Genomic DNA, 13,436 nt, shown 5'->3' on the forward strand with positions numbered 1-13,436 from the left:
CGCAAAGAGTCCCACCTTATAACCACCTCCGTGTTTGATGGGCCTGAAAAGACAAAAATACATGCCCAACTGATATTTGCCCTTGGGTCAGTAATTACCCATTGGGATATACTCAAAATGCTCAAACTTTGGTTGTTGGCTCGAAATGGGGAAGCACGGGGGGGGGGGGATTACAAACAAAGTATGCGAATTTAATAACTGTCTTATAATTCGTTTAATTTGTTGCTTCTTGTCTCTTAATGTAATTATATTCAAACTACAGTATTTGTACTTGTCATATGCCCCAGAAAGTAGTCTTGACGGAAATAATGTTTTATAGGGTCAAATGTCAATGTGGTCTGCATTGATCTCTGATTTCAGGGCCAAGAGGTAGCTGCCACCTCGAATAGGCTAAAACTAATGAAAAATTGTATTGATTAACTAACAACAAAGCCAACACATAAGCAGCCAGAAATGTGTTAAAGCAACACGGATGCCCCACCACGGTACCCAAAAGCAGTAAGCCCTAACCAAACAAAACCTAACCAAGGTGTGACTGATTAACATACGGACGGGTAAGGATAACAGTGTAGACCCCAACCACGCTCACGATGGTGCATAAAAACAAGTAAGGAAAGAAAGGAAGTAAACTTAACTGCTCTAACTGACAAGGAACTGGTCATATATGACGTTCAAGACAGACTGAAATGAGCATCGTCAGATCCAGAAACGACAAGATTATATCACCTCAGTTTTGTTGTAAATGTAACAAAAAGATAGTTTCCCAGTCTTAATGCAGGTCAACAGATAGTAGTATATGTAACAACGTCACCAACTTAAAAAATAATACCGTTTCCATTAAACAAATAAACCCAAAAATAAACACGAAGCGGAATATTTTTTAAAAGGATGGTTATTTATCGGCTCTTTATTTCCGAAAATCAACCATGCGCGGTTATATTGCAGATGTATCATGTAGAATGTTCGGAAATGATGTCATACGGTATTTAAAAGTTCAGCCAGGAGAACACCAATTAATTAGCCGATAGTTTTTCTACATTAGGGAGCCTTTAGTGCTTCCGAAAGACCAGATCGATATAAGCCTTAAAAAAAATGTTGGCACGATTTACACGCTCAGTTAGGAGATCACTGATTTACTGCACGAGTGTAAAAAGTATCATTTAAAAAATCATTAAAATTCATTTTGCAAAACTAACTATAGTTTCGATTAGCGTAATAGCATTACTGACATTTATAAATACTTACATATATGCCGATTTTTTAGTGACGTGAACTTCAAGCTGGAAATCCGTAAGAAGAAGGTGGAGGATCAGGGAACGATTGGACACTAACAAGTACTATGAAGCGAGTGACTGGCAGGTATGATGTACTTATTCAGCCCGTCTCTTTTGTATAAAATTTTCCTTTATTGGCTTCATTTGGTAAAAATCGAGTGTTTGTTTCATGTCTAATGAACAATTATATATTTCAACTCTTATTTTTCTATTCCAATATTGATAGAATAAAACAGTGTCCGATTTCCCACGATTTCTTCATTTAATAAAAAGGAACAGAAAATCAATTCCCTACCTACTGCTAGTGGTCAAATTGTATTGAAGTGTTACGAAATACAAATTAGGGTAAAGTGCGTTTATATATTTTTAAAAAAATTATAATGCGGTGGGAATTTGGATTTTTAACGTAGCTTTAGCAATTTTTTAGTCATATCGCTATGTCTGTAGTGTGGCAGTTTAATGTGATGTCTAGCACTGAGGCATCATGCCGCACATGTAACGTGATGTCCCACCCAGTCACATTATCCTGACACCAGGCCGACCAGTCCTAACACTAACCTCTTAAAGCTGAGCACAAAGCGAGGCAGCTGTTAGTAACATTTTTTTAAGTCTTTGGTGTGACTCGGCCGGGGATCGAACCCACGAACTCCCGCATCCGAGGAGGACGCTCTAAGCACCACGCCATCGGGGCGGTTCCTGGAAAATGTTTGGTGACATACCTATTTAGCATTATCAAAAGTAATGATAACTTATTAAATTTAGAATTGTCTATCTACCATAACGGAAAAACATTTTTTATAACTTAAAATACTTACGTCAAGGTCCCAAAATTTCACCTGTACCTGAGAGTTAACCTGATACGGTGGAAAGGCCTGTATTGGATACGTTACTATAAAAATAAATCGTATCTAGAATTAATACCTGAAAAAGTCGACCGATTCTAGCAATTCGTTTCGGAAGAAAGACAATGTTGACTATTTTCAGAGGTTTTGTTTAGGAAGTTTTAAAATGTATGATTTTACATCGTAACAGTTTTATGAAGCAATGAATGATACCTTCGGTTACCACTCAACGGTTAAATACATCTACCGTAAAGAAATGAATGATAATTTCATTTACTGCTCAACGAATAAACACATGAACTATAGAAAAAGGAAATCACTTAATAATGTCATTGCGTGCCTTTTCTCTCGTATCTCGCATGCTCTCTCTCTCTCTCTCTCTCTCTCTCTCTCTCCATTATTAGTCACTGTTGTCATGTTGAAATATGTTGCAATATTCGTATCATGTGGGACAGGGCTAATTAAAGTTGTTATAATTTGTGCCCAATCCCATTGTATCTTATTATGACAATATATTATGACAATAAAACAATAAAATGTTTCAATTAAAGATTGTTTGATAAAATTAAAAATACTTCTTATGGTGTTGATGATCAATCAGGTGTCAGGTTCCTCAGATAATAAACACATTTCTCCCTTTCACTTTACTTTATTTTCATCCCGTAAAATTCCCGCTTCTGTATTTTGACATTTTACTGGAAACGAAAATCAAAAAGCACGTAAATGTCTGGAAATGAAAAAACTCTTTAACGCTAAGTTCATCATTTGCAGACCACGTGGCAGCATATACTACAGTAAAATAGCAACCACTGACGTACCCAGTATAGTGTGTTTGTACTAATTATATGTGTTGCCTTATTGAATGGTCTCTTATGCATTTATTTAACGTGATAGGATGATGTTGTCTTTGCTAATTAGAAACCTGCTAATATATACTGGTTTCGAGAAAAAGAATGAAATTTGTTGAAGTCCAATAAAGACGGAAGAAGTAAATAAATATATAAATTATATAAAATAAAACGTATACGCAGTTATGCAAGTGAGCAGATATATTAGAGACTCGGAAAAATATTAAACAGTTTATATTATTTTACAAATTTATTAAACTGAAACTAAAAGTCATACTGTTCGTCGTAAGTTTTGCTTGCCACAATCAACCGGAATAAGGTCGTTTAAATGAAAAACTCAAAAATATTAATAGCTTCACTGGAAAAGATAGCAAGGAAAATATCTTTACTACTTCAAAAAGAAAGGATAGGTTTAGTTCGGTGTTTTACGGCACAGCAACTCAAACATACATACATATATATATATATATATATATATATATATATATATATATATATATATATATATATATATATATATATATATATATATATATATATATATATATATATATATATAATATATAATATATATATATATATATATATATATATATATATATATATATATATATATATATATATATATATATATATATATATATATATATATATATATATATATATATATATATATATATATATATATATATATATATATGTATGTTTGTATGTTAATATGCACAATCTGCTACTATATTCGCTATATTCACCCTTAACGAACCGGGCATTGATGTATCACCTTTGCTGAAATTAATCATATAATTAATTCTCAAGAGAGATTGTTTTCTTTCAAAATCTGGAGTAGTCCATATCAATTGATGAAGCATTTAGAATGATTTTTTCCCTGGAATATAGATTATTATGTTTTCAAATGCGTCTTATGTTTAAACATAAAATAAGTAATTAAGAATGGCTTGAATATCAAAGGATGATTTTCACTTTGCTTTCATATCATCGTCATGGTTTAGTAGTGCAGGAAAAAGTAATCTTTTGTGACAGACAACAATTCTTGATTCATTCAATGCATCGACAATCACAGAATATAAAATAACATCGGTTGTACAATCTCATCAACGGAATGAATGTTAAGCTATTTGTACGCTGATGAATCAAACAAACCAAGCACTGTAAACTCCTCATGTTGTCCGCATACCACGCGGACTCTGACGAATTCGGGAATTGTGATAGTTTGTGATATCTGTCAAAATTCTAACAAAGGTATATGTTTCTAAAGTATTTGAATCAAACGCCCACATAACATAAAAAATAGTTAAATTATTAAGTACCTTAAAAAGACGTTAATTGCCATGACCATTATCTAGCCTGCAAATCCAAACGATATTCAATACACTGTCTGGCCTGCTCTACTGTTACGTTTTTTTAGTTTCTTATTCCACGTAGGCCAGTTAAAAATGTCTATACTATTTAAACAAATATTTTCAATAAACAGTAAATATAAGGAATCTTAAAAATAATAGAATCTACTTCATCATACGTTTTGTTATTTCCATTTTTTCTTTTATTCATGATGAGAATTCTTTCTCATCGAGAATATATTAGTTTAATTTATTTATTTTGAAGTTGCGGTAATATGCCGGATATACTCGCTTGTAGGTCGAGTCAAACTGCAAACATAATAGACCCTGATCTTCCGTCGCATAATGCAAGTCAGGGTGTATGCTGTTTGTTTTTGTCGTTTAGATGACTTTTGTTGGTAACTCTGTTAATCAGATATATAATTTTATTTTATCCATCTTGAAATGAATGTATCTACTGCTAATAGAAAATGTATTTTTTTGCAATCGATTTCGCAGTGTTTCTAGTAACACACACACACATACACACAAACACACACACACACACACACACACACAAGAAAACAAAATTGAATGGTACATTATGAATCGGAAAAAATATTGTACTTGGCGAAGCCAGACGATCGAAATGCGGATAAAATGGAAATTATGTTCTCCAAGTATAAAGCGACATCGAAATGAATAAAAAGCAAACAAAGGGATTTTTTTAAAAAACAATGTTTTAAATGGTCTTGTTTCAAGTTGCTAATATTTGTATAATTATCTAAATCGATGGGAGTAATTTTCATGAGTCTATATAGAGAGCTGTACCGTATATTTTTGCAAACATCTAGAAAACGTAAATATGAAGACAAGAATAGAGGATTTAAGACAGAGTTGGAAGAGGAGTTTGTTTTTGTGGGTAGCAATGGTAATATAAAATAATCTTTTTAGAACTATATTCAGTGTCATTCAGAAAATGTTTATATGACCAACACATTTTTAAAATTCTATTATTTTAGGTACGTCATAAAAGTCGCAAAACAGGATTGTGCAAACCGCGCTATAGCCACCCCTTAAATATAGCGTAACTGAACGTTCCATCCTGTTTTACAATCGGCTACCTACCGCAGAGAGTTACTGAAGCAAATCTGATACAAAATACTACACTGGATTTTGTTTTCTTTCCGGTTGAAAGTACGTGTCGATACGGTAAATTATTGTGCATGACACTGCATGATTTATGAAAATTTTCGTAAATGATTATACGTTCACGATTGATATTGGTGTGTAACGCCTTTCGTCACTGCAACGAGCTTAAATATAGCAGGCCGACTTCTCAATAACACTCACATGCTAGACACTGGAAGTGGTAACAGTCGTCCGCTTCTCTGGTCAACAAGCTTGTCTCTCTGACGCTCAGTACTTGCCAAACAATTTCGATTATGGGCAGAAGGATGAAAGAAATACTTGTTGTAACTTTCTGTCTCCTTCTTGTAGTAGTTTTGGAAACTCGTGGATTCCCGTATTCAGATTTCCAGGATGATTTATCCGGTGAGTACTATCTTTCAGTGTTGCAATATGTTTGAAAGGGCTGATTTTCTTTCGATGAGGTTTGTCGAAATTGCATATAAAGAGAGATATTTTTGTGATATTTTATTTATTTCTGAACTCTTTCACCTCTGAAATCGCATCTTTTTAGTCTTTAATTTGATTAATTTTCATTTAATTTCTATTTTGTGAAGACTTTACACCTTAATGAGGAAAAAATACGAAGAGGGTTAATTTTTAAATCTTTTCTTCAGCTTATGGTCATTTTAAGATTAAGATGCAAAATTTGTATAGCCATTAGGATACACCACCCGGGGTTTTGTAGTTGTTGCATTGTTTTGTTTTGTTTTATTTTATTTTTGTCTTTTGTAATTTATGTTTTCTTTGTGGCTGATTTTTGTTGGGGGTTGTTGGAATGAATGTGTTGTTGACTGCAGAGCAACATATGGTCATTTAGTGCCAATGCAGTTGGTAACTGATACGTTATTGTTTTGTGGGGTGGGGTAAAGCCATTATTTCAACTCACGATAGGCTATACATGGCTGCCAGTATAACTAGTGGAGGAAGAAGCAGGAAGATACTGGCAAGTTTTCTCACATTGTCCGACCCAGAAACTCGAACCCACGCGTATAGAAGTGAGATGGCAGTGATCGGAAAAGGCGAGCGCTTTAAACCACTCGGCCACCCAGGGACTCTGGAGCTGATATGAGTTGATGCGTTGGTAGAGCTCGAACCTTCAGCCTTCTGGTATGCTAACCGCTCAGCCACCGCGGCTGGAAGAGTTGCCTTCAGAATCCTCCGATAAAAGTATCGTTAATAGATTCTTTGAGTGGATGATTGGCTTATTTTATAAAATATATCTTCATATTTTCAGAAATGTTATTTGTGATGATAAATAAAAAGGGGTAATATTTTTTCTCCAAAGTTTAAATATCATCTTCAGTGATTTAGCTTTCAGCAGAGTACAGATATGAAAGTAAACAAGAGTATGAATAAAAGTCAAACCAAGAGAACTGCACACACTCGAATTAAAAATGGAATCCAGTGCAAGTTGGTAATAGGCTTTTGTCAAACGCAGGTCTTGAACTTAGTTCTAGTAAACATCTTTAAGAAACGACAAAAGTCATATAGGCCAAAACTCTACCCTCAAGCGCGGACAAATGTCAAGCACACAAGATAAATTAAAAGTACATAACACTATTTTTTTCCTTGTTTCTTTATCATTCTTTTTCTTGTTTCTTTACGAATATATGTGCAAGAACTTTGCTTGCAAATACGAGAAAAGTCAATTTATTGGCTGGCCAGACTTTGACTTTCTCTCTGTATAATAGCTTTCTAAATCTTCCTATATATAAAACTGATCATGGCATCTATTTCTTCATACACGTAAAACTTATCATGACATCAAAATGTTCCTACAAGTAAAACTGATCATGACATCTATTTCTTCCTACACGTAAACCTGATCATGACATCTATATCTCCCTACACGTAAAACTGACATGACATCTATATCTCCTTACACGCAGACTGATCATGACGTCTATTATCTTCCTACAAGTAAACCTGATCATGACATCTATATCTCCTTACACGTATAACTTGAACATGACATCTATTTCTTCCTACACGTAAAACTGATCATTACATCTATATCTCCCTACACGTAAAACTGACATGACATCTACATCCCCCTACACGTAGTACTGATCATGACATTTATTTCTTCCTACAAGTAAAACTGATCATGACATCTATATCTCCCTACACGTAAAACTGATCATTACATCTAAATGTTCCCAAACGTAAAACTGACATGACATCTATATCTCCTTACACGCAGACTGATCATGACATCTATTATCTTCCTACACGTAAAACTGATCATTGCATCTATATCTCCCTGCACGTAAAACTAATCAAGACATCTATATCTCCCTACACGTAAAACTGATCATTACATCTATATCTCCCTACACGTAAAACTGACATGACATCTACATCTCCCTACACGTAAAACTGATCATTACATCTATATCTCCTTACACGTAGAACTGATCATCACATCTATATTTCCCTACACGTAAAACTGATCATTACATCTATATCTTCCTACAAGTAGAACTGATCATTACATCTATATCTCCCTACACGTAAAACTGATCATGACATATATTTCTTCCTACAAGTAAAACTGATCATTGCATCTATATCTCCCTGCACGTAAAACTAATCATGACATCTATATCTCCCTACACGTAAAACTGATCATTACATCTAAATGTTCCTAAACGTAAAACTGACCATGACATCTAACTCATCTGGCACGTAGAACTGTTGATGATAGTTTCAACAGCTCGTTTAAAGAAAATGTTCAGTCTGAATTACTTCTTGAATCTAAGGTTTGGTAGGAAAAATATTAGGTATGAGACAAGTATAAGTTCAATTTTCATTTGTCAGTAACACTTTTCCAAAACTTAAAACCTGGGGTTATTTCCTAGAAAGATACGACAAGCTTGTTTCTCTTTTATGTTATTGGTCCTATCTTAAATATTCTAGAAGGCACATCTTAAAATTGAACTACTGAGATATTGAAATACAACCGAGCTTCAGAGTAAACATACAACAGAAGACTGGTCGATAAATCTGTATACCTGTGTTTATGTCCTTTTCAAACAACTGGTTCTGAACAAAAGCGCGCGTAAACACACACACACATAAACACACACTCGATGAGAGAATTTTCTGCCTTTTACGTCGAATGCCAAAAAAAGACATCGGCTGTAAATATTGGCCATTTTGTACTGCCTTCAAATGTGATAATATTTAGATTAATGCCACATCTGTTGACGTGTCATCACTAATAGCAACGTAATTAATAGATTCAGGCTGTTGAAACCAACTCTTTCCTATTACATGTATTTGTTTTTATAAAAATTGCAGAATTAAGGTTCCAAATTAGACGTGTGAATATTTCATTTATGGTTGAAACGTCGACGAGTGTTTTTTCAACACCTATTTTATTTAGGTTTTAATCTTCACACATTCAGCCGCCAAAAACTTACTAATTTTGAAATTATCAATACGATTACCACGGATTTGTTTTCAGAAGAGTCGACGTTATTCAACTCTCAACGGAAAGATACGAGAGTGTTCCGATTTCTCGAATAGTTTGAGGGTAGGTCCACATATACGTACTTCTGACAGTACACTAAATTTAGCATCTATAAAATAGGGAAAACGAATTTGCCAGAGTACGCAATTCAAATTTCTGAAAGTGCAAATAATGAATTACAAAATATATAAAAGTTACCAATGTTTTCGGCTCGTTTTATTACAGTTTACTTTTGCAGTCCAGGAAGTGAAAATTACCAAAGGGAGCTAGCATTTCTTTGAGTGGTATACATCTGAAGTAAGGCCAAGCTGTATACTCTATAACACAAATTATACCCATAAAATCATACACCAATAAATGGAATTAACAGTTCGTTTAACAATACCAAAGAAATACAAGATATTTTTTAAATAGCCAGAAGAAACATTGGAAATTCGTTTTTTTAAATAAAAATTAAACCATGTGCAAAGTACCAAACTATAGAGAGCCGCTTGAGACTCTTGAAACCAAATAGTGTTCATCACAAAGTTACAGAAATAACATTAACAATTCGAAAGTGGATGCATTTCATTGATAGTGGAAACACATCTTCGATTGTTAATTTCAACACATATACATTTATACGATCTATTATTTTTTGCACGTCTAGCCAAAACTTTCCAATTTGTGAAATATCACTATAAATACATTCACGACCCTTTCAGAGAGTAAAACTTAGTCTCTTATGTTCCGATTGCAGAGCATATCTGACATAAATTATGTGACGTTATGCGCTACAATATTGATAGGTTACTGCATTTGTGTGGGAAAATATGAACGAGTTTTTCGAATGGAAATACTGCACGACCTTATGAGTGCAATATATCCATCCGACAAAACGATTTAATATTTTCCCATACAAATGCAGTAACCTTTCTATTATATGCTCATGTTCGTATTCTTCCTTAATTATATTAACAAAATACACTAAAAGAAACAAAGTAACTGAATGTATGCCGTATTCCAAACTACATATACTAGCGCAGATTCATCATTACACAACAACAACATTAGTGCTGCGCACATAACTCCGCCCAGATAAATTTGAACTTAGTCGGGCGCTCGATGTAACATTCGAAAGAAAATGGCGTGTCTAGTTAAAATTGAAATTTGGAGTCATATTGTGAATGAATGCGCATTGCAACAACTTTTCTATTTGATCTGGAATGAATAGATTTTTGTATTTTTTTTCGATTCTACGAAATTTCGTGATTATGGACTGGATTTATGTGACAATTCCACATGAAATACATCGGACTGAAGAAACGAGGGAGAAGCGTTTTGACATCTGCAGATGTGTTTCTGTTTCTGTCATCGAATGTCAATTTCAATTATAAAAAAGACGCTATGGAATTTAATGCTAATTTCATTTTGAATGCAGTAAGGAGGGTGCAATTACACTTATATTCGATATTATAGTACAATTTCGAAATGTGTAATCAAGATTGAGACCTATGACATAGCTCATGTAATTCGGATTTGCAGAACTAAGAAAGTACATTTTGAGGAAATTCAGGATGTAAAACTGTAAGTATATTTTTTCCCATTCGTATTACCAGCTAAAGAAGACAGTTTAAGCCTTGTCACTTGTATATTATTTGTAAGGACCCTTTCTGGTGTCTACTGTATAGCTAGCCTAAATCCGAAACATTGTGCCAAAGCAGCTGGTATGTGGCAGTCCACGAAACATGTGCTTTACTTCATTCAGAAACAAATTTCATCAACCTAAACGTAAAGCGCCTACGACGCGAGTGTACACGATTTGTTTACAAATCAAAAGTGCTGACGTCTGCGTCCATTGTTTATTTTCAATAGAAAGTAGTTCCTTTATGCACATGAATGCAATATAAAGGTGTGCAATATCGTAAAATACTAAATGATTCTGACAATGTAAAGTTAACGGAGAAACACTGAGCATATAATAAAATAAACATATAGACACTGTGCTACGTCATTGCAATATTGCACGCGTGCTAGCCTGGTATCAGCCATGTCTGTAACTGATACGTAGGCGGTTACTTTCGCAAAAGAAAGGTTAGTGCCCAGTCCTCACGCCTGCGCATTCTAAAGAACTCTTTGTTCGATCAAATCACAAGATTTTATTTTTATTTTTCTTGTCTATAAGTGATGGGCTTCTCTAGGTTTAACAGCTCTCCGTAATAGACTGTTAAAAAAATCAATCTTCCTTGCAAAGTGAAATATAAAATTTCCTTATCTCGTTCAACCTCCTGAGTGAGGAGTTCCTTTGCGGGACAAACGAGACAGGCGAAAGTTGATTGGCACAACTCTATCAAATAAATTAAAAACATTTAATAATACAATTTTGAATTTTCATCAATAAGGTAAATAATGAAAGTACTAACTTTTGTATTTTTCATTGCCGAAACACGTAAGTAGTAACTTTTAAGCCAATCAACTTTCGCTGTTCAAATGTGTGTGCCAAAAAAGAACTCTTCGTTCAGGAGGTTGTCAATTTTGTCTTCATGGAATTACACGAGACTGGATATTTGCAAGAACATGTGTAATTCTTCTATGGAATAGGATTCCAATAATTCATTTGAGTCGATAATAACTGGAAACTTGTGAATAGTAAATGGAAAGATTTTCAGATTGATGAAGGGATATTTCGTAGATTTGCATATCTCTGTAAATACATTTAATCTGTGGATGAGCGTAACTCTGGCGGATCAGAAAATAAATCGCGCAATTCCTACATTTTGGGCCTTTAATATAGGTTGGTCCAGTGAAGAAAATTAAACTATTGTTCTATTTAATAAAAATACATCAGCAGTAAGATGATTAATAGATTATGGCTGAGTGCCTTTATGGGTGGGAGTAGTAGCCACAGATAGAGGGTAAGGTGTAGAGTGTTTTAAAGTTACTTGTTTTATCTCGTTTATAGCGTGATAGACAGGGTCTGATGTCAAAACGGGTCATAGAAGTAATCTGAGGAACTTTTGTTACTCGGTATGACATTTTATCCTTCAGGCTATTGTTTTTATCAAGATTAAGCTTGCGCCGGTCACATTTGGTTCTCTCAGATTAAACAAGGCTACGACCCATCCGTCATCTTGTGAGAAATTCATTATAAAATTATAGTCTGGTACTCTGACTTCTTCGTGTTAGCCACCACCCACCCCCAACAAAAAAAACAAACAATGACAGTCAAAGTCTTGACGGCGAACAACAATTGGACGTAGTTTAGTCCGATCATTTGTCCACGTGATGCTACAATTGGGCTGGAATGCTCTTTAATGTTCTGAAAACCAAAACAATCCGTGACACTCCTAAGGGGAAAATGTTCCATCACTGACTCTTGCTTTCAAGAGTTGAGTAAACTTAATACCTTAAGGAAGTCATTATTTGGTGCCACAAGATAGAGCATAATTTGCAGAAAATATCCACCTATGAATTACATGTCATAAGGAACAACTAATGGAAGCATCAATTTGTCCAGCGATGCGTGTCTTAACGGTGTTCCAGCTGAGAAGGTCGTTGATTTTTTTTTAAGAGTGCGTCTTATCAAAACGCTTGACTTTGTAATGTAATGATTGGTTTCCCTTTCCCTTTGCCTTTATGTTTGTTTTGCATGTCTTTTTAGGGATGCCTAACCTCACTTTGCACTATGTAGCTAGGATTGTGCTGATGTGCCATTAAGCCATATATATATATATATATATATATATATATATATATATATATATATATATATATATATATATATATATATATATATGTATGTATGTGTGTGTGTGTGTGTGTGTGTGTTTCCTTTGGTATTGTGTTGGGATACATAAGACAAAGAGAGAGCACATATAGATGCTTTAGTGACCTATGTATCATTGAGTCAGGATTCGAACAGAAACACAAATGTGTATTGCTAGTGACAGACAGTTACATTTGGGCAGACCCACTTATTGCGGAAACTCATAGCTATTTTATTAACCACAGTTGTGTGTGTATGGTAACCGCTATCCATGTAACACGTCAAAGATATTTTGTAAAGCTTCCATCAACGCGCACTTTTCCTATAGAACCATGTAATGTAATTACTCAAAAGATGCGACAGATTAATTCAATATACTTTAAACGCAAAAATAGAAAAACCTCAGTACCATATCACCGTCCTGTTAGCAGGATCGTCCGATATTATCGATTCTGCACGTCAAAACGACTCCCAGTCATTGATATGAATCGCACAGGTATAAGAGCTTCAGCACTGAATATTCCCAATCTTTAGTGTGGATAATTGATATACTCCGTCAGTCTGTCCGTTCGTCCATTAATGCATTTACTCCTAAACGTTCTAAACTTGGTGTTGATCCTGTGTGTATAGCGGAACATACACATTATGCATCCGAATCGTTCAGAAGTGTTGCTCTAAAGTTTATATTTCTGATGTGGGGTCTGAACATTTAAACTTTGATATT

At 34.3% G+C, this 13,436-nt stretch overlaps 1 protein-coding gene across 1 annotated transcript in view; it reads left to right on the top strand.

Annotated features, from left to right (window-relative positions):
• The first annotated feature begins 5,607 nt into the window (after positions 1–5,607).
• LOC149771968 (uncharacterized) overlaps positions 5,608–13,436 on the top strand; it is a 75,574-nt gene continuing 67,745 nt past the window's right edge. The window contains exon 1 of the mRNA XM_089948007.1: positions 5,608–5,855. Coding sequence (XP_089804133.1) covers positions 5,747–5,855 — 109 coding nt within the window. The 5' untranslated portion in view covers positions 5,608–5,746. The remainder of the gene's footprint in view (positions 5,856–13,436) is intronic.

Source organism: Sinohyriopsis cumingii, unplaced genomic scaffold (assembly GCF_028554795.1).
Source record: "Sinohyriopsis cumingii isolate HCF-2022 unplaced genomic scaffold, ASM2855479v2 utg001542l, whole genome shotgun sequence".
NCBI lineage: Eukaryota > Metazoa > Mollusca > Bivalvia > Unionida > Unionidae > Sinohyriopsis > Sinohyriopsis cumingii.